This window comes from Stegostoma tigrinum, chromosome 14 (genome assembly GCF_030684315.1).
Source record: "Stegostoma tigrinum isolate sSteTig4 chromosome 14, sSteTig4.hap1, whole genome shotgun sequence".
NCBI lineage: Eukaryota > Metazoa > Chordata > Chondrichthyes > Orectolobiformes > Stegostomatidae > Stegostoma > Stegostoma tigrinum.
The window spans coordinates 52,454,018-52,479,140 of NC_081367.1; the positions used below are offsets into that span (position 1 = coordinate 52,454,018).

General features: G+C 41.2%; 1 protein-coding gene across 29 annotated transcripts in view; it reads right to left on the minus strand.

Annotated features, from left to right (window-relative positions):
• Positions 1–25,123, minus strand: part of LOC125457523 (disks large homolog 1-like) — a 406,012-nt gene that overhangs the window by 36,540 nt on the left and 344,349 nt on the right. For 28 of the 29 annotated variants that reach the window (XM_059651157.1, XM_059651153.1, XM_059651152.1 and 25 more), the window contains 2 exons: positions 12,610–12,724; positions 4,293–4,469 (listed from right to left, as the gene is read on the minus strand). In XM_059651157.1, the coding sequence (XP_059507140.1) occupies positions 4,293–4,469; positions 12,610–12,724 (292 nt within the window). Of the gene's footprint in view, positions 1–4,292; positions 4,470–12,609; positions 12,725–13,979; positions 14,213–25,123 lie in introns of those variants that run through there. The other variant, XM_048541848.2, reaches the window with a different exon arrangement.

Below are 25,123 nucleotides of genomic sequence, written 5' to 3' on the forward strand. Positions count from 1 at the left end.
CAACCACATTGTATCAGATGCATTCATCATTGTTTAGTTGTGATGAGGCTACACTTGAAATATGACCAGTTTTTTCCCCCAGGTAAAGAGAGTCTGCTACATATTTAAAGGAGACAGTAGCTTCATTTCAGATTTTCTGTGGGTTTTTGTTTTGGAAATGTTGCTCTCAACTATCAGTCTTGCTCATGTTTGACTGGACAAGTCAGATCCCAGACTAAAATCTGGTTTAATTTCTCGAGTCATAGAGATCAGCAGCATGGAAGCAGACCCTTAAGCCCAACTTCCGGCGCAGTTTTCACAATTAATTCAGCCTCATTTGCCTGCATTTGATCTATATCCCTCCATACAGATCCCATCCATGTATCTGTCTAAATATTTCGTAAATGATGAAATTGTACTCACTTCCACAACTACCCTGGTTGCCCGTTCCAGAAGCTTACCACCCTCTGAGAAAAGACTGGATCCTTTGATTTCTCAGCTTAAACCTTATGCCTTCTAATTTTAGACTTGCCTAACATGGGGAAAAAACTGTTGGCTATATAGCTTACCTATGGCTCATGATTTTATAGACCTCTATTAGGTCACACCTTAGTATTCAGCCTATTCAACTACTCCTTATAACTCAAATCTTTCAGTCCAGGCGGCATCCTAGTAAATTTTTTCTGCACTCTTTCTAGTTTAAAACAATCCTTTTCTTAGTAGGGCAATTAGAACTGTTTGCAGTATTCGAAATGTGGCCTCACCAACGTCTTGTACAGCTGCAACAATCTGCAGTCCCATCTCCTACATTCAATGTTCCGACTGATGAAAGCAAGCATACTGAAAGCCTTTTTCACCACCCTGACTACCTCGGACTCCACTTTCAAGGAGCTATGAACTTGTAACCCTAGATCTCCCTGTTCTCTAACACTCCCAGGGACCTATCATTGACTGTCTTAGTCATGTCCTGGTATGATCCACCAAAATGCAATACTTTATATTTATACAAGTTAACCTCCATACGGCCCAGTTGATCAAGATTTCACTGCATTCCCACATAGCCTTCTCCACTGACCACTATACCACCAATCCTGCTGTCATCTACAAACTTAATAACCATACCTCCTAAATGCTCATCCAAATCATTTATATAAACAACAATGGTGGACACAGCACCAATCCCCATGGCACAACATTGGTCACAAGCCTCCTGTGTGAAAAACAATCCTCTAAGACCACCATCTATCTTCTACAGTCCAGTCAATTTTGTATCCAGTTGGCTAGCTCACCCTGGATCCTGTGAGATTTAACCTTACTCAACAACCTACCATGTGTACATTGTCAAAGGCCTTGCTAATGTCTACCGCACTGCCCTCATCTACGTTCTTGGTCACCCCTTCAAAAAACGCTGTCAAATTCACCCAACATGATTACACACAAACAAAGCCATGTTGACTATCCCAAATGAGTCTCTGTCTCTTCAAATGCCTGTAGATCCTGTCTCTCAGTATTCCCTCTAACAACTTACTCACCACAAACCCAAGGCCCGCTGGTCTGTAGTTCCCAGGCATTTCCTTGCTGCTTCTCTAAAATAATGGCACATTGTTTTTTTTTGGTTTTAAAGAGGTGGTAAGCATGCAATGTAGTATAATTGACTTTAACAATGAGATGGAAGTCTCATTAAGATAAAATGGAATAAACCAAACTACTTACTTATAACACAAACTTAAAGATTTTAAAACGCATGGTTAAAATTTAATGCCATTAGTCCCAGAAGCACTCCCTCTCATGACTCACAGCAGAGAAAATTCCTCGAACACCTCTAACGGACTTATTGAACTGTGGTTTCAACTTCCAGTCTTAAAAAATCTGATAGTCTCTTCTTAGAGCTTTCATACCACTGAATTTAAATTCTCTCAGCTTAAAATAATCCCGTCAAGATTTCAACCAAACATTTTGGCCTGCAATGTATATTAAACTCCTTCCACGGAGGTAGCATATCTTTAAGAATACTAAACTGTCTTCGCTCTTTCGAGAGTAGTTGCTTTACATATCCAGCTCCAGTCAAGAAATCTGCGGAAATATTCCCAGCTATTGACGTTTTCCCAAATGAAAACAATCAAACCATGACTTTCTAAATTGAAGCCTCATGCACATAGTTTACCTTATTTGCTGGTAAAATTCTCCCAAATGTAAACAAAACTCATAACTCTCCATGAAGTCTTTTTCTCACAAACAAAAACAGAAATTGCTGGAAAGGCTCAACAGGTCTGGCAGGTCTCAGAGTTCTGAGGAAGGGTCACTCAACACAAAGTGTCTAGGCCTGAAACGTCAGCTTTTGTGCTCCTGAGATGCTGCTTGGCCTGCTGTGTTCATCCAGCTCCACACTTTGCTATCTTGGATTCTCCAGCATCTGCAGTTCCCGTCCTCTCTAAACACAAAGTGTTAACTCTGATTTTGCTCCATAGATGCTGCCAGGCCTGCACAACTTTCTCAGCAACTTCTATTTTTGTTTCTGATTTTCAACATCCACAGTTCTTTCGGCTTTTATTCAGTCTTTCTCTCACACTGTATTTTAAAAGAAACCAGCATGGCTACAACAATATTTATGACTTAATCATTAAAACCCTTCAGACACACAGAAAACCCATTTGAAACTAGCACAACTTCAAAAGTCTAAACTCAAAAGTAGATGATATTAAAATACATATGTCATTTACCTTGCATCACAATATTTCTCAAAGTATAAGTAAATTATTTTAACTGACAGGAACACTGACTTGATTTTAAATGCATTGATGAAATCTGGGTTTTTCCAACTTTTGAGGGGTTTTTTTTAACCACTTCTGAATAGATTCTAGGAGGTGTACTACAGTAGTCATTGTAATCTTTTTTAAAAAAAATTCCTAATTGTGAATATTCACAATATAAGAGCAGATGAACTCAATTCATAGCATAAAAGCTTGAGATGGTCATGGTAGACTAACGGTTTACTCCACCTTAACACATTCTTTCCATTAGGACAATCAATCAATGTCATCGTAGACAAGATGAAATAATTGACTCTATTTCAAAGAGTAGTACACCTCCTGTAACCTTATTAGATCTGTGCAGAATCCAAGTGTGGATTCCAAGCTACAGAATATAACGACATTGGTGATACAAAGTTTAGGTTGCTAATGTGATGGGATGTCAATTATTTGACATTATAAAGTTTCAAAGTGAATTATCAAACTAATCATTTCATACAGACACTTATACTAGTGTCTAGACTAGTTCATAATAACTGCTCACTTTTGCTAACAATGATTATTTGCAGTATTTATATACACTTATTTTTTGTGTTGTAGTGTTTCAAGTGACACTCAACATGGAGATAATTAGGGGCCAAGAAGGCAAATGCTTTATTCTACCATTTGCACACAGGGATACAGCATGGTCAACAAACAAAGGGTTATTTACACGCTCTACAGCATACCATTTTTCACTTGACCATAAACCGTATGGGACTATTACAGTATTAATATTTCATTACAGGGCTACGCCTGCTGTTAAGATAAATGCTTCCCATTGAAAGGCTAATTGAGCTCCTGATATGCCCATATAAATTGACCACATCCCTTGAAAATCAGGCTTCTACTCTCAGCAATTATCTTTCCGTAACATTTAAAAAGTTTTTACTTCTACAGGTATTATCAGAGTTATGTTTCTTTGTGCAGCTAAATGGCTCATTGTCTCCTCTACATGCAGCTCTGAATTCAACTTACATTTGAAATACTTTGCTCATAGGCCATAAAGTCTCAACCCAGGGTCATCGCATACGAACCTCCCAGCCTAGTATGTACCTTTTCATATCTACTTGGTTGGCTAGGTTACTTCTGTACTCAATGTGCACCCATTTATCACACTGTGGAAGCCACTAACATTAACAACATAAAACAGGGCCAAAAGTAGGATCAATATTTCAGGTTTAAGAAACGGAGAAGATTGAGGACAGTAGAACTCTTTTAAATCCTCTTCCACATAGCAGATCAGCAGATTGGACTACCAGTGTATCATACAATATAATTTTGCAACTTTTAAGATTTGAGGTATTCTTCTAACCTTCAAACTATCTGCTTTTTTTAACCTCCTCAAGATTCACAAAACATCCCATTCATCAAAAACAGGAATGGTGAACTACACTGCTTCGTAATCTGCCATGAAGTTTTAAAAAAGAATTTAACAATAAGTGCTATGCAGTTAAGGCGCAGGCTGCATTTTTAAAAGTTCTATCCAAATGTTATAACTTCAGCTCGAGAAAAGGTTATCACCTCCTTTTGCTTGGGATGACTCCAATTTCTTCACTCTCACCGTCTGGCGTTACCTGTCGAGCCTGCCACCACTCATCATCTGATGCGTTGATCACATGCAGGATGTCACCAAAACTGAAATTAAGGCCTTGGCTTGGAAGACCGCTGTCTTTGGTCTTGTCATAATCGAACAAGGCTCTAATTGTAACACAGTAGAGGAAAACATAACACATGAATTATTGGCTTTAATTACAATTCATCAAAAAATTTCACTTATTTTAGACATAAAGAAATTGAAGTAAAAACACCAAATTCTGCAGAATTATTTGTCACTTTACATGTGTACCTTGATCAGAACAGAAGACAACAGGTAAATGTGCATTAATACATTTGTTAAAAAGGAAAGATAGTAAGAGTATGAAAATCAAAAGAGAAACAAACTGGTGCATTTAAACTGGCATATCAAAGTGTACAGCTGGATGAACACAGCAGGCCAGGCAGCATCAAAGGAGTAGGAAGGCTGACGTTTCAGGTCTGGACGCTTGTGTTTCTGATTGATGTACGTGTTGATACTCTCTTCATTCATTTTGTTTCCATTTTTGCAGTGTTACAAAAATCTGTCCATTTTCAATTCCAATTCCTACATGCTTTTGCTTTTATTCAGCTCCGAATTTTCTTTTACTATTTACCAGTTGATGTACTATAATTAGATTTCCAGAAGGCATTTGATCAGATTAAAAAAGATAATTAATTATTCTGAAAAATACAAGCTTGTGGCTAGGGAATAACATATTGGCATTGATAGAAGACTGGCTGGCTAACAAGGAACAACAGTAGGCCTAAATGAGTCACTTTCTGGTTGGCAACATGGAACAAGTAGTGAGCCACAGGGATCAGTGCTGCATCCCACTTATACAATATAATTTATATTAATGGCTTGGATGAAGGGACTGAAAGTATGGTTGCTAAATTGCCGATAACTAAGATAGGGTAAAAAGTAAACTTTGAAAATGACAAAAGGAGACTACAAAAAGGACTCAGGCTACTTAAGTAGACGATGATTTTGCAAATGGAATACAATGTGGAAAAATATGAAATTGTCCATTTTAGTAGGTAGAACAAAAAAGCACATTAGTTAAATAATGAAAGATTGTAGATGCAGTGGGTGCCGAGTACATGAACCACAGAGGTTAATGTGCAGGTACAGATAAAGGTAGAGTGTAATTCCATACTCCTAGTAGGCCAGTGGGCTACTCTGAGATACGACTGATGGTGGTTTAACCTGAGGGTCACCTGCCTCAGCCAGAGAAAAGGTTGAGGAGGATAGTCCTTCATGATAACCCTAGCCATGCAGGAATTGAACCCATGCAGTTGGCAGGACTCTGCACAGCAGAGCAAAGCACAGCAAAGCAGCAGTCTAACCAACTACACTAACCGAGTCCTGCAGGTAAAGCAACTAATTGGGAAAGCCAGTAAAATGATATTATTTATTTTGAAAGCAATTCAATACAAAAATAGGGAGGTTATGCTTTATAGGGTACTTGTGAAACCACATCTGGAGTACCGTGTACAGGATTGGTCTCCTTAATTAATGATGGATGTAAATGTGTTAGAAGCAATTTAGTGGTTTAATGGACCAATACCTGGTATGGTCAAGTTGTATTATTTGTAAAGGTCAGAGAGGCTTGACTTGTATCCACTGGTGTTTGGAAGGGTAGGAGATAACTTGATTGATAAATGAAATCCTGTGGGGTCAGTACAGTGTTGATGTGGAAAAAATATTTCTGAAGGTGGTTACCCTGGAGTGCAACGGGACCTTGATCAGATGGGCCAATAGATTGAAGAGTGGTAAATGGAGTTTAATTCATGTAAACGTGAGATGCTGCATTTTGGAAAGGCAAATCAGGCTGGTCTTACACACTTAATGGTAAGATCTTGTTGCTCTACAAAGACTTATAAGTGCAGATTCATAGTTTCTTGAAAGTAGGACAGGAAGGTAGACAGGATAGTGAAGGCAGCGTTTGGTATGCTTGTCTTTATTGGTCAGTGCATTGAATATGGAGTGGGGAGGTCATATTGCAGCTGTACAGGACATTGGCTAGGCCAGTTTTGGAACACTGTGTTCAATTCTGGTCTCTCTGCTATACGAGGGATGTTGTGAAGTTTGAAAGGGTTGGGAAAAGATCTACAGGAATATTGGAGGGTTTGAGCTTTTGGGAGAGGCTGAATAGACTGGGGCTATTTTCCTTGGAGCATTGGAGGTTGAGGGGGTGTTCCCTTGTAGAGGTTTATAAAATCATGAGGGGCATGGAAAATTTAATATGAAAGGTCTTTTCCCTGGGTTTGCAAAGTCCAAACCTAGAGGGCATAGGTTAAGGTGAGAGGAGAAAGATTTAGGAGAGAGACGTAAAGGGGCAACTTTTTCACACCGAGGGCGGTGCGTGGCTTTATGCCAGGGAAAGTGGCAGAGACTGATACAATTATTATGGGAGAACTTCAAGCTGGAGGTCATTCCTTTAAGACAGAGGTAACAGGACGTTTTTCTTACAAACGGTTGCGAAACCTTGAAACAGACTTTCTCAGAAGGCATTGATGCAGAGTCTTTGATTATTTTTAAGGCAGAAGTAGACAGATTCTTGAGAAGGGTCTAGAAGAATTGTGGAGTATTCAGATTAGTCATGATCTTAATAAATAGCAGAGCAGGCTCTGATCTTAATTTGTATGTCTTTATGTCCTTGGACAAGATTGCCACACCGCATTATACTTAAATTCTGTCTTCACCTAAAATGCAGAATGGTACCAAGGGAGCCAGTTTAAAGTGATTGAAGATTAAAAGCATTTACACTGCCTGCTTCAGCAACTCACTGGTGGAGGTTCCACAAATATCCTCATCCTCAATTTTGGAAGGGCCCAGCACATCACTGCAAAAGATAAAGGTGAAGTACGCGCAGCAAACTTCAGCCAGAAGTGCCGAGTGGATGGTCCATCTCGGCCTCCTCCAGTGGTCCCCAGAAACACAGATGCCAGTCTTCAGCCAAATTCGATTCACTCCACATGACATTAAGAAACGGTTGGAGACACTGGATACTGCAAAGGCCACGGACCCTGACAACATTCCGGCAATAGCACTGAAGACTTGTGCTCCAGAACCTGCTGCTCCCCTAGCCAAGCTGTTCCAGTACAGTTACAACACTGCTATCTATCCGATAATGTGGAAAATTGCCCAAATATGTCCTGTACACAAACAGCAGGACAAATCCAACCCGTTCAATTACAGCCCCATCAGTTTCCTCTCGATCATCAGGAAGGTGATGGGAGGGATCATCAACAGCGCTATCAAGCTGCACTTGTTCAGAAATAACCTGCTCAGTGACACCCAGTTTAGGTTCCCACAGAGTCACTCAGCTCCTGATCTCATTACAGCCTCGGTTCAAACATAGACAAAAGAGCTGAATTCCAGAGGTAAGGGGAGAGTGACAGCCCTCGATATCAAGGCTGTATTCGACTGAGTGTGGCATCAAGGACTCCTGGCAAAACTGGAATCAATGAGTATGAGGAGGCAAACGCTCTGGTGGTTGGAGTCATACCTGGCACATAGGGAGATGGACGTGGTTGGGGGACGTCAATCATCTCAGCTCCAGGCCATCTCTGCAGGCAGTGTCCTAGGCCCAACCATCTTCAGCTGCTTCATCAATGGCCTCCCCTCCAACATAAGGTCAGAGGTGGGGATGTTCACCGATGATTGCACAATGTTCATCACCATTCGTGACTCCTCAGATACTGAAGCAGTCCATGTTCACATGCAACAAGATCTGTTCAATATCCAAGGTTGGGCTGATAAGTGGTAAGTAACATACGTGCCACACAAATGCCAGGCAATGACCATCACCAATAAGAGACAATCTAACCATCGCCCCTTGACATTCAATGGTGTTACCATCACCGAAACCCCACTATTAACAGCCTGGGGGTTACCACTGACCAGAAACTCAACTGGACTCATTATATTAACAGAGTGGCTGCAAGAGCAGGCCAGAGGCTTGGAATACTGCAGCGAGTAACTCATTGCCTGATTCCTCAAAGCCTGTCCACTATCTACAAGGCACAAGCCAGGAGTCTAACGAAATACTCCCCACTTGCCTGGATGAGTGCAGTCCCAACAACACTCAAGAAGCTTGACACCATGCAGAACAAAGCAGCCCATTTGATTGGCACTACATCTACAAGCATTCACACCCTCCATCACTGACGCTCATTAGCAGCAGTGTGTACTATCTGCAGGTCGCACCGTGGAAATTCACCAAAGATCGTCAGACAGCACCTTCCAAACCCACAACCGCTTCCATCTTGAAGGACAAGGGCAGCAGACATATGGGAACACCACCACCCCCAAGTTCCCCTCCAATTCACTCTCAATTCTGACTTGGGAAATAAATCGCCGTTCCTTCACTGTCGCTGGGTCAAAATCCTGGAATTTCAAACCCCACCCCCCTCCCCGGACCACCACCACAACCACCAACAGCATATTGGGTCAACCCACAGCAGGAGGACTAGAGTGGTTCAAAAAGGCAGCTCACGACCACCTTCGAGGGCAACTTGGGATGGGCAAGAAATGGCCAGCGAGGCTCACATCCCACAAATGAATAAAAAAAACTTGTTACTGAATCTGCAAAATTATCATTTAAATATCAGTTTTCAGTATTTGTAATTCCTTGCTAACTTTCCATAAATTGAAAGCGAAATAAAATAAAAAGCAAACAAACTATATCTAGCTCGTCCAAGGAGGTTTATGTCAATGTTAACTGTTCCACAGTTCAACTTCCAACTCAGTTTAAGAGCACTTGAAATCATCATGCGTGGACAAATGTATCAGTTAAATGGTTCGTTTCCATCCTCCTGACTGGAGATCAATTTGTTGCATAACATCCAAGGCAAAGTAAAGCTAATTTAACATCAAAAAACCACTTTCTTCTCGATATTTAATATTAAGTTAAAAATGACTCGAAAAGGATCAGATAGGAGGAGCTCCGTTCAATCAACTCATGAAATATAAAGATTAATTGAGGAAACTCACTTTTTAACTCCGGTTTACCCTGCATCTCAAAACATCGAGAAGTTTCAAATGATCCTCTGTTAATTTCCCAAGCTTAATGGTTTCTTTGACAAACATCAGAGGGTACTTTGGTGATATGGTCGAAAAATCTATTTCAGAAAATGCAAGGAGCTCAGGAAATAGGTTGGGGAAGGGGGCAGAAGGGGAATGGAGATTGTATTTTGAGAGTGAGAACAACAGTAAAGTTGTTCGGTGTTGTTAAATACCGGATGGTTACCCTACATCATCTATCACCTGGTTGCCCAGGACATCCAGCAGTTTTCTTTGTAGAAAGACTATCTTCATCTTTTCTAAAAGGCAAAGATGGGTTAGTTGACATTAGTTGAGGAGACAGTGATGTAGTGGTATTGTCATTAGGTTAGTAATCGAGAAAACCTGGTTAACATTCCAAGGACAAGAATTCTATTGTCATTATTGCATCTAGTGAAATTTGAATTAAATAAAACTCTGGAATAAAAATCTAGCCTAATGGTGCCAATGTAGCCACTGTAAACTGTTGTAAATCGATTCAGTTCGTGAATGCCCTTTTCGGAAGGAAATCTGCTGTCTTTACCTGGTCTGGCGTACATGTGTATGCAAACCCACAGCAATGTGGTTGACTCTCAACTGCCTAATGGGGAGTTAAGGATTTAAGAAGGGCTTTTCACCCAAAAGCACCAGACTTCCCTTTTGTTTTTTTTTCCCCCCAGAAAGGATCCAAGCCTAGTACATTGGGCAGTTAGGTCTTGCCAATTATTCAAAAACCTGCACAATTTAGTATAGCTGAGAGAACCCAGTCATAGTGCCATAGTGGCCACTGCTACATTACAGCTCTCAGCCCCCTGTTTGGGAAGACCTGTCCTAGCCCACCATTTGGGCAAGAGATCAAAGTTAGATTTTCAAGTTACAGCCTCAAAACCAACATGCATGGCAGAGACTTAATTTGTCAACAATGCTGCTTCTTGAGGGCTCACACCACACTTCAGCCTCCAAGTATATTTCCCTATTCAGGTTTTACTAGCAATAATCAATATTTTTACTGCTTTTCAAGTCTGATATGTTGTATTAATTTTGGGAATGTGTATTAATTTAAACAGAGTAGCATCTGCACATAGTCCTATAGCAGTGAACCAAAATTTAGCAGATAAAGGCATTTTGCATACTATCATGACACTGTAAAATGAAGCATTTTTCCCTCAAAATCTACATTAAGATGTAGTAAAAGCATCGCACTCAAATGCCCAAATGCTATCGTTGAGAAGCATTTCTAACAATGTAAGAGAAATATGATGCCATTTCCATTGTTAACCCTTCAATCATCATGAGAAGTATTGTGAAATTGGTCATTCACTGGGTGAGAAACTGCTTTCTATAAATTGGGTTAATTTTATTTCTTTCTGCCCTTTGCTAATACCAAGTTATCAGTTTTAAATTGGGTTACCAATTAGTCAGCCAATCATCCACATAGAGTATGCAGAACAGTTTGCTAGTTTCAACAGCTTTGGTTATTTGTAATTTACTTCTGACAATAAGATAAGATTACATTCAAGATTTTTTCCCCGTGACTGCATGGGTTTCCTCTGGGTGCTCCGGACTTCTTGCCACAGTCCAAAGATGTGCAGCATAGGTGGATTGGCCATGCTAAATTGCCTGTAGTGCTCAGGGATGGTTATATTATGTGTGTTAAACATGGGAAATGCAGGGTTAGGGGAAGGAGTCTGGGTGGGATGCTCTTCAAAAGGGCAGTGTGGACTGGTTAGGCCGAATAGCCTGTTTCCACACTGTAGGGATTCTATGATTACATAATCATATTCAGGCTACAGATGACACTTGTTCTCACCTCCTTGCCCTTAATGGCCACCAGGGTTTTTGATTCTGAACAGCTTTGGGATACTTGCTGCTTTTCTTTGCAAGTATCTTCAGACTTTTTAAACTGCCTTACAACGTACTCTGGTAGAACATTCCTTGAATGGTTTGCGGTCTAGTTTGTCACTGGTCAGCAAAAGTTCTGAATAACAGCCAGATAGACATTATTCATGTAATACTGACACAAATCCTGGTATAGCCTTTCTGATATTATTAAATAGCAAAATCACTGTTTACAGAATCAGTGGTGATAAACCAGGTATCCTTGTTTTCCCAACAAATTGCATGTGCTCAGATTTGCGTGCCTATTTCTAGGCATGTGCCATCAACAATAGAATTTAGTAAGTAAAGTATATTTATTCTGAATAAAAGATCATTTAAGTTTTAATGCTTACTGGTATAAAGTACTGTGTCAACATATGAAACATAAATTTAAAGCTCTTACATTCCACTGTTGCATCAGTACGTTAAATGCGTAAAATGTATTTCAGTTTTATAAATAGTAGTTGCTGTTGTTAAAGTGGTTTTCACTCCTCTATACAAGCCAAGAACACCCCATAAATTCTCTTTAGATGATATATAAATTCCTAGACTTCTTTTCCAAGGAGTACACTTTAGTTGTTCCAATATCTCTGCTTGCATGGCTGCCCATGTGTCTGGTTCTCTTTGGAAAAACAGAAGAAGTCTGAAACAAAAACAGAAACTGCTTTGTGAAACTCAGGTCTGGTAGTAATATGCAAAGTTACTAGATCCAAAACGTTGACTCTGCTTTCTCTCCAGAGGGTGTCAGACCTGCGGAGTTTCATGACCTTTAAGGCATCAGTTAAACTAGCATTCAACTCAGTGTTGGAGTCTATTCAAAAAGCAGATAATTAATTGTAATAATGCCATTTTGGGAAAACAGCTACCAAATATACCATGAAAAATCATTCAATAAAATGGAAAATAATTTAAGATGCACTGCTCATAATGAACCTGAAATTAAAGAAGTTGGAAAATTGCAAAGAAATCTTGCATATTTGTGTGTGGCCATATATTTCTGGAGACAAAACTGTCCTCTTTTAACATCAAACATAGCAGTAAAGAAAATAGGTAAAAGGAGTAGGCCCTTTGAATCTGCACCACCATTCAATATGATCGTGGCTGATCATGCAACTTCAGTATTCCATTCCCGCTTTCTCTGAAGCATAAGAAACTCCCATAAGTTGAAACGTTCAGTGCACAGGGAATGGAAATAGATTGAAACCTTGAGATTGCTAAAAAAGAATTGTCGTCATTTGGGAACTGTACACAGGCACAGAACAATTTGTAATTTAAACAGCACAGTACCCCATGGGCTCTCTTTTCAATAGTAGAGCATTAATTTGCCTTCGGTTTTACCTGACATAAAGGGATCGCTTCTGGCTGGTGCGCAACGACCCTGATCCTGAGCTAATGCTGCTGTTCATCATCTGCTCCCGTAGGTCATGGATTTTGGCTTCAAATCTGCTGTATTCTGGAGAAACAGAAATTTCTAAGATCAATGAATTTCTCTGGCACATCTACTAGCCACACTAAGCAATGAAGATACACATCATTGCTCTTCTTGAGTAAAAGCTACTGCCAATGCTTCGCAAAATGCCATGATTATTGTTCAAGATTAATAGTTTTAACTGTGGATTGTGAGTTACTAGCCAATCAAGGTGTTATTCTCACTTGCACATTTGCACTAGGAGCGCACTATTGACTCGGCATTACTCTACCTCAGGTCTAAAGGTTAGGACACAATGAGAACTGTATCATCTATCAATAGCTGTGAAAGCAAAGTTAAAGTACTTCTGAAGATGGATTATTTTATATTCCAGCACTATGCGGAAATGAACACACAACTGTCAACATATACAATGAGCAATATCAGTCTAGATAGCTCTTGGGTCCATGTAATAACTTGCACGAAAACGTTGTGAAATACATCAAATTTAAGTTCTTGAATAGTAAACTTTGATTATTTGAAAAATATGAGGAGTATTAATGGTCTTACATGGAGTTTACAGCACACTAAGGACGTGCAGCGCATTGTTGGTAGTTATTTCAGACAGCACCAACAAAACAATGACAAAATAAGACTTGGTGTAAACCAAAATACTACACAAGTGTTAAAATAAGTTTCAAGGATCTCAAAGGCTTGGGACTCCAAAGATAATTATGACTCACTTCAGCATGGCTTACCTAAGATTCTTAACTAAATTACTGCCTGTGATTCACTTCCACTCTACACAAGGTATTTCACTTTGGGACTAACCGCTAATGTTAAATTATTGAACCAGGCAAAGCTGCTGAAATAATTCAAGGAAAATGCTGAACACCAACAGTTACACGCATTAATATTAAAATATTAACAGCTATGAAGTAAACAAAACAAGCTGCCGCACTGAATTATTTCATTGTTCTGTAATTAGAAGGTACACAGTATGTGCTGCAAACAATCTCACTTCACAATCCTTGCATTACTAACTAAAAATCTCAGCATTTTAAAGACAGTGAAACAGAACAGACCAGCTGTCGACATTTTAGAAGATAGAGAATTTTATGCTGCAACTGTAATCTTAATTCAGAACCACAACAGATTAATTTACATTATGAAGATAATTCTGTATGCATTAAGTTTAAATAATACAACAGCACTCAAAGAAAATTTGAATTAGACATAAAGCGTATTTTAAACAAGTGGCAATGCCATTCAACGTTCTATTCATCAACCACCTACTTACATTAGGCTTCGCTTTGATTAACAGAACGCTTCTCAGCTGTCCCAAAAAAGCATCATTACCAACATCATGAGGCACATTTCCATAGGGTAAATGCTGCAATTCTCAACTGCTAATTTTAACTATACTCATTCTGGATTAAGGCTTTGCAGAAAGACACTGGTATCTTCCAAAATATGAATTAATTCAGACACAGACAACTTCCTTGCTTTCCATCAAGTCCAGGTCAATATCCACTGGCAGTACAAGCTACCTCAAATTGCCCTTAGTGTCTCATTTGCAGTACTGCCCTGAAATTCCACCAATTCCACAATGAGCATTCAAAATGAACATCTGATCACTGCACAGAGAGTTCCAAGCAGCTCTGAGCAGTGATTCTCAATGCCACAATGGAGGTCATAGACTTGAAATTAAAACATCATGACAGATGCAACAAGACTCTATGGAAATGTATTGTTCCGTTACCTGAATGCAGTTTATGGGATGATTATCAGTTAACATCCGATGATCAAGAAGAGATGTCCATGAAGATACAATTTTAATATGCTAATCAATTTGCAAATAATTCTCAAGCAAGTCTTACTATCAGTAATCATAAGGTTTCAAACAAAAGTTTGGGTACGCTTACGCTGCAACAAATCGAAGCGATTTGCATGTGAAAAAAAAATGATTGAAACAGACAAGCTATTTTGAGTTTTCTTTGTGGTTTTGATCCATACGTCCAGAATTGCTGAAGAAACAAAATGAAGTCTTGCTTTGACTGTCATAAGAAATGTTTCTTTCTTATCCTTCCACCTTTTCAGCCAATTAATTAATTGCCCATGTGTCCCTTGTTCAGTTTCTGATTGTGGTATCCATCAATTTTTCCCACAAGGCTGAGGAGGCAGGTGAGCAGTATTCCCCCCAATGTTAACAGCAATGTACAACTAAGTTTAATTATTTTCTACTGTGTGTTAATGGAGCATCACAATTTGATTTGATTTTTGAGTGTTCTTGTGGGGTGGTGAAAAATCGGGAGCTTCGCTTTGTTTTAGAAGCATTTTAATGAGTTATTTAAGGGTTGAATTCAACAACACAGTACATTAAAAGCGTAGATTAAAAACTGTGCTGTTGATCAGTGACAGGGTCCAGTAATGTAGAGACAGAAACTGCATATTCTAAAATTTAGTCAGCATGGTGCATGCCAGAGAGTGAAGGGCCAAGACACGATGGGTTTCGGGAATTTGAAGAGTAGTGTGTTTAGTTTGCAGTTGGTTTTGGGTGTCTCAAGGACAGACATGAGAAGGAGAGAAAAGCCACTCTTAACTGCACAGAGATTCACAGGAAAGAAACAGATTGCAGCTACCCCACTTACGACCACCAAACCATCATGTCCCAAACCATCCACAATCTCAACTCTTCAGGTGACCTCCCACCTACAGTCTCCAACCTCAAATGTTCTCCGACCCCACACCACCTGCTTCTATCTCCTTCCCAAAATCCACAAACCTGACTGCCCTGCTCGACCCATTGTTTCCACCTGCACCTGCCCCAGCAAACTTATCTCCATCTATTTCAACTCCATTTGCTCCCCTGTGGTCCAAGAACGCCCTAACTATGTCCGTGACATCACCTACGCCCTCCACCTCCTCCAAAACTTCCAATTCTCTGGTCGCCAACATCCCATCTTTACCATGGACGTCCAGTCCCTATACACCTGCATTCCCTATGCAGATGGCCTGAAGGCCCTCCGCTTATTCCTGTCCCACAGGCCCAATCAATCCCCCTCCACTGACACCCTCCACTTAGCTGAGCTCGTGCTCACTCTCAACAACTTCTTTCAATTCCTGCCACTTCCTACAGACAAAGGGGGTGACCATGGGTATGCGCATGGGCCCAAGCTATGCCTGCCTCTTTGTAGGTTACGTGGAACAATCCCTCTTCCGTACCTACACTGGCCCTAAACCCCACCTCTTCCTCTGTTACATTAATGACTGCATCAGCGCCGCCTCGTGCTCCCATGAGGAGTTTGAACAGTTCATCCACTTCACCAACACCTGCCACCCCAACCTTAAGTTCACCTGGACCATCTCTGATACCTCTCCCCATTTCCTGGGCCTCTGTCTTCATCTCTAGCAACCACCTAGAAATTGATGTCCATTTCAAGCTCACCAACTCCCACAGCTACCTAGAATACACCTCCTCTCACCCACTTTCCTGCAAAAATGCCATCCCCTATTCCCAATTCCGTCACCTCCACCGAATTTTCTCCCAGGATGAGGCATTCCACTCCCGTACATCTCTCTTATCCTTATTTTTCAACAACCGCAACTTCTCCCCCCTCCTCAGTGGTCGAGAACGCCCTCAACCGTGTCTCCCGCATTTCCTGCAACTCATCCCTCACACCCCCTCCCTGCAATAACCACCAAAACAGAAATTTGCTCGTCCTCACGCACCACCCCACCAACCTCTGGATCCAACACATCATCCTCCGACACTTCTGCCATCTGCAATCCGACCTCATCACCAAAGATATTTTTCCCTCCCCACCCTTACCTGCCTTCTGGAGGGACCACTCTCTCCAGGACTCCCTTGGTTGCTCCACGCTCCCCTCCAGCCCCACCACACCCAGCACTTTTCCCTGCAACCACAGGAAGTGCTACTCCTGCCCCGAGACCTACTCCCTTACCCCCATCCCAGGCCTCAAGATGTCTTTCCACATCACGCAGATGCTCACCTGGATATCTGTTAATGTAGACTACATCCGCTGTTTCTGTTGTGGCCTCCTCTACATCAGGGAAACCAAGCAGAGGCTTGGGGACAGCTTAGCAGAACACCTACACTCAGTTTGCACGAATAACTGCACCTCCCATTCCTCAGATGACATGTCCATCCTGGGCCTCCTGCAGTGCCACAATGATGCTTGAAGGTTGCAGGAACAGCAACTCATATTCCGCTTGGGAAACCTGCAGCCCAATGGTATCAATGTGGACTTCACAAGCTTCAAAATCTCCCCTCCCCCTACCGCATTCCAAAACCAGTCCAGCTTGTCCCCGCCTCCCTAACCTGTCCTTCCTCCCACCTATCCCCTCCTTCCACCTCAAGCCCCATCCCCATCTCCTATCTACCAGCCTCATCCTGCTCCCTTGACCTGTCCATCCTCCCTGGACTGACCTATCCCCTCCATCTACACTCCCAACTCCCCACCTACACTCCCCTTTACTGGCTCCACCACCCACCGCTTTGACCTGTCTGTCTCCTCTATCTATCTTCTATCTGCCTCCCCCTCCCACCCATTTATTTCAGAACCCCTTTCCCTCCCCCAGTTCTGAAGAAGGGTCTACTGTAATATAGTATTATACAATTCATGTTTTTCTTGTATAATACTTTTTTTGTAGTGTGCAAAGTAAACAGGCTTGCAGATATCATCTTGTGGATATTCAGTAACTGTCCTACATGACTAAAAATAAAACAAATTTTGGATCCAACTTGTGTAAATATCATCATCATCAACCTCTAAGGTGCATCACTATGAAAACAACTTGATATTTTGCTTTTAAACGATCAAATGGGTCATTACAGGCATGGACAGAACTTTCTTTTAAATCCATTGATAGTTGCCTTTGAGATTATGGCAAGGTTTCCATGCAGTGAAGGTGCTTCCACTTATTTGGAGGGAGCTCGAGGATTGACCGAGTGTGATGAAAGTGCAATAACTAATTTTAATTTTGTTCTGGTCCCAATTGAAACCACAACTGCTATATCACAACACTAATTTTAAACACCTTGATTAGGTCAGTCATCAGGGAAAAGTGACAATGCTTGTAAATCATTTATACATAGGCGCCGGAGCCCTTTTCCGTTCCTATAACATAACCATTAGAACTGCATAATATTCAGAGTACAGTCTGATCTCAAAGCTCAATATCAAACTGGTGCAACTTTGTTGCTTTTCAAATATACCTCTCTAGAAATAAATCACCAAAACTGCTCTTTTCACCTCCCCCCCCCCACCAAACTTTACAGGCAGTCCCTGGGTTGCAAACAGGCTCCATTCACAGGTTAAAATTGTATCAGAGATAATGGGAACCGCAGATGCTGGAGAATCCAAGCTAATAAAGTGTGAGGCTGGATGAACACAGCAGGCCAAGCAGCATCTCAGGAGCACAAAAGCTGACGTTTCGGGCCTAGATCCTCCCTCTCTGATGAAGGGTCTAGGCCCGAAACGTCAGCTTTTGTGCTCCTGAGATGCTGCTTGGCCTGCTGTGTTCATCCAGCTTCACACTTTATTATCTTCCATTCACAGGTTGCCCAGTTAACCTAACTCCACATAGAGAATCAATGTACACTTGAAAACTTTCTTTCCTGTCTACCTTTGTGAGATCAACAAATTTAGTCACCATACACTTGGTCCTTTTACTCAAATCTTTGACATCTCTTGCTAAGTCCTGACCCCAGCACTGATTCTTGTACTTCACTCATAACAGCTTGCAAACCCAAAATTGACCTAATTATCTCTACTCTTTGCTTCTCATTAGCATTGATATTGATTTGGTTAACTAACATGTAAACCGTGACACCATGAACTCTTATTCTGTTTACTAATCTATGCCTTGAACTTCTTGAATATTTTTTCGAAAGCCAAATACAGTACACTTACAGGTTCATGTTTATACACTTTGCTTGGTACTTTCTGAAAAAAAACTAACAAATCAGACAGAATTTCCCTTTTATATAATTCTGATAGCTTTACCTGATTGTATTCTGATCTTATAAATATCCCATTATGTCTGAAATAATGGGTTCCCATCATTTTCCCTATGGTAGATATTAGGCTGATAGGCTGGCTTTCTGTCTGGTTCCATCCTGTCCTGAAGAGAGATGTTACATCGGCAATTGCCAATCTGCTAGGACCTTTCCAGAATTCTTACCCAACGGCCTGAAACATTTGGCAGTATCTTTTGTTCTATGCAGATATTTGCTGCAGATCTAATTTTCTAGACTTACATATGCAAATATATCAACAATATTCAATGTTAATGGACAAATTTACGTAGCTAGACATTGAAAACAATTAATCAATTACTCATAAGATCATTTTAATATCAGTTTCCTCTTGCACAGACCAATGACTGTATAATGATGGCACAAATAATTGACTGACGTAAAGTAGGTTACTTGTACTACGTTTAATTGCTCAATTTATCTAACAGGTTATGCGATTAACTTGCATCATGTGTAAATATTTTGGAGGATCTGAAATTATGTCCTATACTTTGTTTTATTGTCCTCAACAAATTTAGCAAATTGAGAAGTAACTCATTTAATGCTGTTTAGAATTAACAGCTTTGTAAGTATTGGCACTTGTAAAATTCACTCCATCAGAGGACTGAGTCTTCCTTAATCTGGATGTGAATGTTCAGATTAATCCATGATAAACAAAAGAAGGATTAGCAGTTTCAACAATCATTTAAAAAAAGAAAGGTTGTGGCAGCTCCAGCTTGACATATCTGCACCATCAGGATCTGCACTTGCGCAATGCTCGAGCTCCTCTTGAATTTTGCGACTACATTCATGTTTGGATCAAGACCATACTGAGGTCAGGGATAGAGTGGTACTGGCAGAAATTCAATTGAGCATGGTGACTAGGTCATGGCTGTTCAAGTGTTGCCCGATAGAAATGGGGAAGACAACTTTCACTACTTTGCTGATGATTAGGAGTAGAGTGAGGGACTGTTGAGCTGACATATTGGATTAATCTTGCATTTTGTGGACAGGACACACTTGAGCAATTCTGCACACTACTGTCTAGATGCCAGTGCTGCTGTTGCATTGGAATAGCTTGGCCGGGTGAAGATAGTTCTGGATGACAAGTCCCCAGGAAAATACTATTGGGCTACTGTCAGGGTCCTCAGCTCTTACATAACGTCCTTGTACATAAAGAGTGCCATTTGATAGTTTGGAAAGCAATTCATTTTATTAACATATGAAGGTGCTAACGCATTTCCTGACTCTTTAATGCCCAAATAGGGAACCCATTGTATTTCTGCACAATTCCATAGACAGATACAGGCCACTTTGATGGGGACAACACATCCATCCTAGGACAAGCCAAACAGAGGCATGCACGAGAATTCTTAGAGGCATGGCATTCCAACCGGAACTCCATCAACAAACACATTGGCTCCAAATCAATCTACCATCCTCTGAGAAAAAGAACAGGAAATTACGTCACCAACCCAAGGAAACCTAAACAGATAAATAGAAAGAGGGACATTACACCAGCACTTTATTGGAGGCTCACTGATGATGTTACCTAGAATGGTGACGAAACGTCTGAAAACTAACCTTCCAGCTCAGCGAGCAAACTCACATCCAGAACCTCAACCTGAGCTACAAATCTTCTCAAAACTCACTAACAGGCCATGACTTCAGATTAACAAGTCACAACAATACACAATTTTGAATAATACACAATATTGGAGATGCTGGGATTTTTGTTTTGGAAGGATTTGGAGTAGAAACCATGATTTCATTAATAAAGAACTCAAGAACTAAGAGGAGCAGCAAATTCCATCTTTGTCAGCTCTATCATTTAATAGAAGCACGGCTGAACTCATCTCAGCCTCACTGCCACTCTCCATAGCCCTTTAACGCATTACTATTTAAAAATTGGTCTGCCTATCTCTAAATTTATTCAGTGTCCCAGCATCTACCATAGTCTGGGGTAGTGATTCCATAGATTCACGACCCTTTGGGGGTATTTTTCCTCATCGTTCTCAATTTACCACTCTTTAGCCTAAACTATGGCCTCTTGCTATAGACTGTCCCACAAAGGGAACATCTTTTCTACTTTGACTTTGTCACTGCCCTTTAGCATCTTACATGCCTCATTTGGATCTCTTCTCATCCTTCTAACTCTAGTGAGTATAAGCCAAAACCGCCCAATCTCATCTCAAAAAACCCTTTTACCCCTGGAATTAATCTTCTCTGAACTGCCTCCAATGCAATTACAATTTTCCTCAAGTAAGGGAACCAAAACCAGATGCAGTACTCCAGATGCCTTGTACAGTTGCAACAAGGCTGCCCTACTTTGATATTCCATTGCTTTAGCAATAAATGCTAAAATTCCATTGGCCCTCCTTAATTTGTGCTGCACCTGCATACTAGTCTTCTACAATTTATGCACAAGGGCACCCAGATTCCACTGCACCAAAGCATTTTAAAGCTTTTCTCCATTTAGATAATAAATTGTTTTTCTACTCTTCTCACAAAAATCTTGTATTTAGCCATATAAAACTCCGTCTGCAAGATCTTGGGCCATTCATCTAAGCTATCCTCATCCATTTGTAAATTGCTTATTTCTTTACCACAACTCAACTTTTCCATCTATTTTTGTGTCATCTCCAAGTTTGGCTGTAGCATAATTTATTCCTGCATCTCAGTCATTGATCCTCTATCCAAGCTAACACATCATCCGTAACCCCATGCAATCTTACCTTTGTATTAACTTTTTGTACAGTCCCTTGTCAAATGCCTTTTGGAAGTCCAGGGACATTACATCTACAGGAACCCCAATTTGCTTGTTTTCACTTTGAAGAACTCAACCAAATTAGTCAAACACAATTCATCCATCATAAAGTCATGCTGAGTCTCAGATTGCATTTTAACTTTCTAAAAGTCCCACTGCTCCTTCCTTAACAATGGATGCAAACATGTTTTCAATGATGGACATTAAACTAACTGGTCTATAGTTCCCAGATCAGAAAGTAAGAAAGTAGTCTTTATTTGTGTAATCAATATAAGCTTTAAAGAACAATCGGCCACCTCCTATAAATACGTTTTAGTGAATAACCACCATATAATTAGTTACAAGAATTAAAATATGATCTATTAAGCCAGGTTTCATTCTGGGATCTGGCTTGTCCAGTAGCGCCATCAGCTGGGAACATAACATTTTGTACATAAGTTAAAAGAAAATAAAAATAAATCCATTGATAGTGATGATATTTTTGTTTATTCACTCATGGGTGTTGGTGGCTGGCCAGCATTTTACTGCCTGTCCTTAGCTCCCCTTGAGAAAATGGTCATGGGCTGCCTTCTTGAACCGCTGCAATGTGCCTACCACAGGTTGACCCCCAATGCCATTATGGAGGAAAATCGAAGATTTTGTCCCAGGGACAGCAAAGTAACAGCAATAAATTTCCAGGTCAGGATGGTGAGTGACTTACAGTCACAGAAATGTACAGCATGGAAACAACTCCTTCGGTCCAATTCGTTCATGGCAACCTGATATCCTGGATAAATCTTGTCCCATTTGCCAGCATTTGGCTCATAACTCTCTAAAACCTTCCTTTTAATATACCCATCCAGATGCCTTTTAAATGTTCTTTCTGTACCTGCCTCCACCATTTCCTCTGGCAGCTCATTCCATACATGCACCAACCTGTGTATGAAAGAGTTGCTCATCAGGTCCCTTTTAAATCTTTCCGCTCTCACCATGAACTTATGCCCTCTAGTTTTGGACTCCTCACCCCAGGGAAAAGACCTCACATTTTTACCCTATCCATACACCACATGATTTTATAAACCTCCATAACAACACCCTCAGCCTCTCCGCTCCACGGGAAACTGCCCCAGTCGATTCAGCCCCTCCCTATAGCTCAAACCCTCCAACCCTGGCAACTTCCTTGTGAATCTTTTCTGAACCCTTGCAAATTGCACAACATCCTTTCTATAGCAGGATGACCAGAATGGCACACCGTATTCCAAAAGTGGCCTAACGTACAACCGCAACATGGCCTCCCAGCTCCTACACTCAACGCACTGTCCAATAAAAGCAAGCATACCAAATGCTTTCTTCACCATCCTACCTACCTGCGACACTACTTTCAAGGAACTATGAACCTGCACAACAAGGTCTCTTTGTTCAGCAACACTCCCGGACGTTACCATTAAACGTATAAGTCCTGCCTTGATTTGCCTTTCCAAAATGCAACATCTCCCATAAATCTGCCACTCCCCCGCCCACTGGTCCATCTCATCAAGGTATCTTCTTCGACTTGGAGGCCAACTTGTAGGTGGTGGTGTTCCCATGTATCCACTACCCTTGTCCTTCTAGATGGAAGATGCTATGTAAGGATCTGTTGTGAATTTCTACAATGCACCTTTAGACGGTAGCAGAAGTGTGTACTGACTTCCCAAGGTGGAGGGAGTGGATGCTCGAGGAGGCAGTCCTAATCTAGCAGGCTGCTTGGTCCTGGATGGGGTCAAACTCTCAAGTGTTATTGAAGTTGCATCCATCCAGGCAAGTGGGGAGCATGCCATCACACTCCTGACGTCTACCTTGTGGATGGCGGACAGGCTTAGGAGAGTTAGGAAGTGAGTCACCACAATATTTCTCGCCTCTGACCTGCTGTTTAGATTAGATTAGATTCTCTATAGTGTGGAAACAGGCTCTTCAGCCCAACAAGTTCACACCGCCTCTTGGAGGATCCCACCCAAACCCATCCCCCTATAACCTACACACCCCTGAACACTACGGGCAATTTAGCATGGCCAATCCACCTAGCCTGCACATCTTTGGACGGTGGGAGGAAACTGGAGCACCCGGAGAAAACCCACGCAGACACAGGGAGAATGTGCAATCTCCACACAGACAGTTGCCCAAAGCTGGAATCGAACCCAGGTCCCTGGCGCTGTGAGGCTGCAGTGCTAACCACTGAGCCACAATGCCGCCCCTGCCACTGCGTTTATGTGGTGAGTTCAATTGAGTTTTTGGTTAGCTGTAACTCTAAGGATCTTGATAACACCACTGAATGTCAAGAAGGTAGCGCTTAGATTGTCCCATACTAGTGATGGTCACGGTGCGGAATTTGCGTGGCGCAAATGTTACTTGACACTTGTCAGCTCAAATCTGGATATTGTCCAGATTTTGTGTTTAAAGTGGAGATGGCACTGTTGGGCTAGGGTGGATAAAGTGAGAAGTCACACGACACCAGGTTATAGTGTAACAGGTTATTTAAAATTACAAGCTTTTAGAGTGCTGCTCCTTCGTCAGGTGAAATCAACTTAATCAGTTGAAGGAGCAGCGAGGAACCACGAATGGTGCTCAACATTGCGCAGTGAACACTACATTTCTGACCTTATGATGGAGGGAAGGCCATTGACAAAGCAGCTGAAAATGGTTGGGTCTGGGGCATTCTCCTAATGAATTCCTGCAGGTATGACCTGGAGCTGAAATGACTAACCTCTAGCAACCACAACCACCTTTCTATGTGCCAGGTATGTCTCCAACCAGCAGAGAGTTTGCCTCTTGATATCCATTGTTTCCATTTTGCTTGGACTCCTTGGTTCCCTCCCCTTCCCTCCCACATTCAATTTCTGTCAACAGCACAATTTCCCAGCTGCTTTCAGTTCAGATGAACAGCCACTGGATAAGAAATGTTAAATCTATCTTTCTCTCCACATTTTATGTCAAACTTGCTCAATTTCTCCAGGACTTTGTTTTTGTTTTAGATCTCCAGCGTCTGCAGTGCTTACATTTTAACCTGTGTCTCTACTTAAAGTCATACAGCACAGAAATAGACCCTTCCGTCCAACCAGTCTGTGCTGAACATAACCCCAAAGTAAGCTAGTCCCACCAACCCCGCTCCTGGCCCATATCCCCCCAAACCTTTTCTATTCATGTACTTATCCAAATGTCTTTCACACATTAATTGTATCCACATCCAACACTTCCCTCGGGAAGCTCATACCACATGCCAACCATGCTCTGTGTAAATAACTTGTCCCTCATGCCTTCAGTAAATTTCTCCTCTCACCTTAAAAATGTACCTTCTAGTCTTGAAATCCCCCAGTCTATGGAAAAAAAAAGACATCAATCTATACCCCTCATTATTTTATAAACTTGTATAAAGTCTCCTCCCAATGTCCTACGGTCCAGTGAAAAAATGTCCCAGCCTATCCAACTTGCCTTTATAACTCAAATCTTGCATACCCAGCAACATCGTAATAAATCTCTTCTGAACCCTCTTCTGCTTAATAATCTCCTTCCTATAACTGGGCGACCAGAACTGGACACAGTATTTCAGAAGAGGCGATAGAAACAGAGAAGATAGGAGTAGAAGGGGGCCATTCAGCCCTTCAAGCCTGCTCTGCCATTCTTG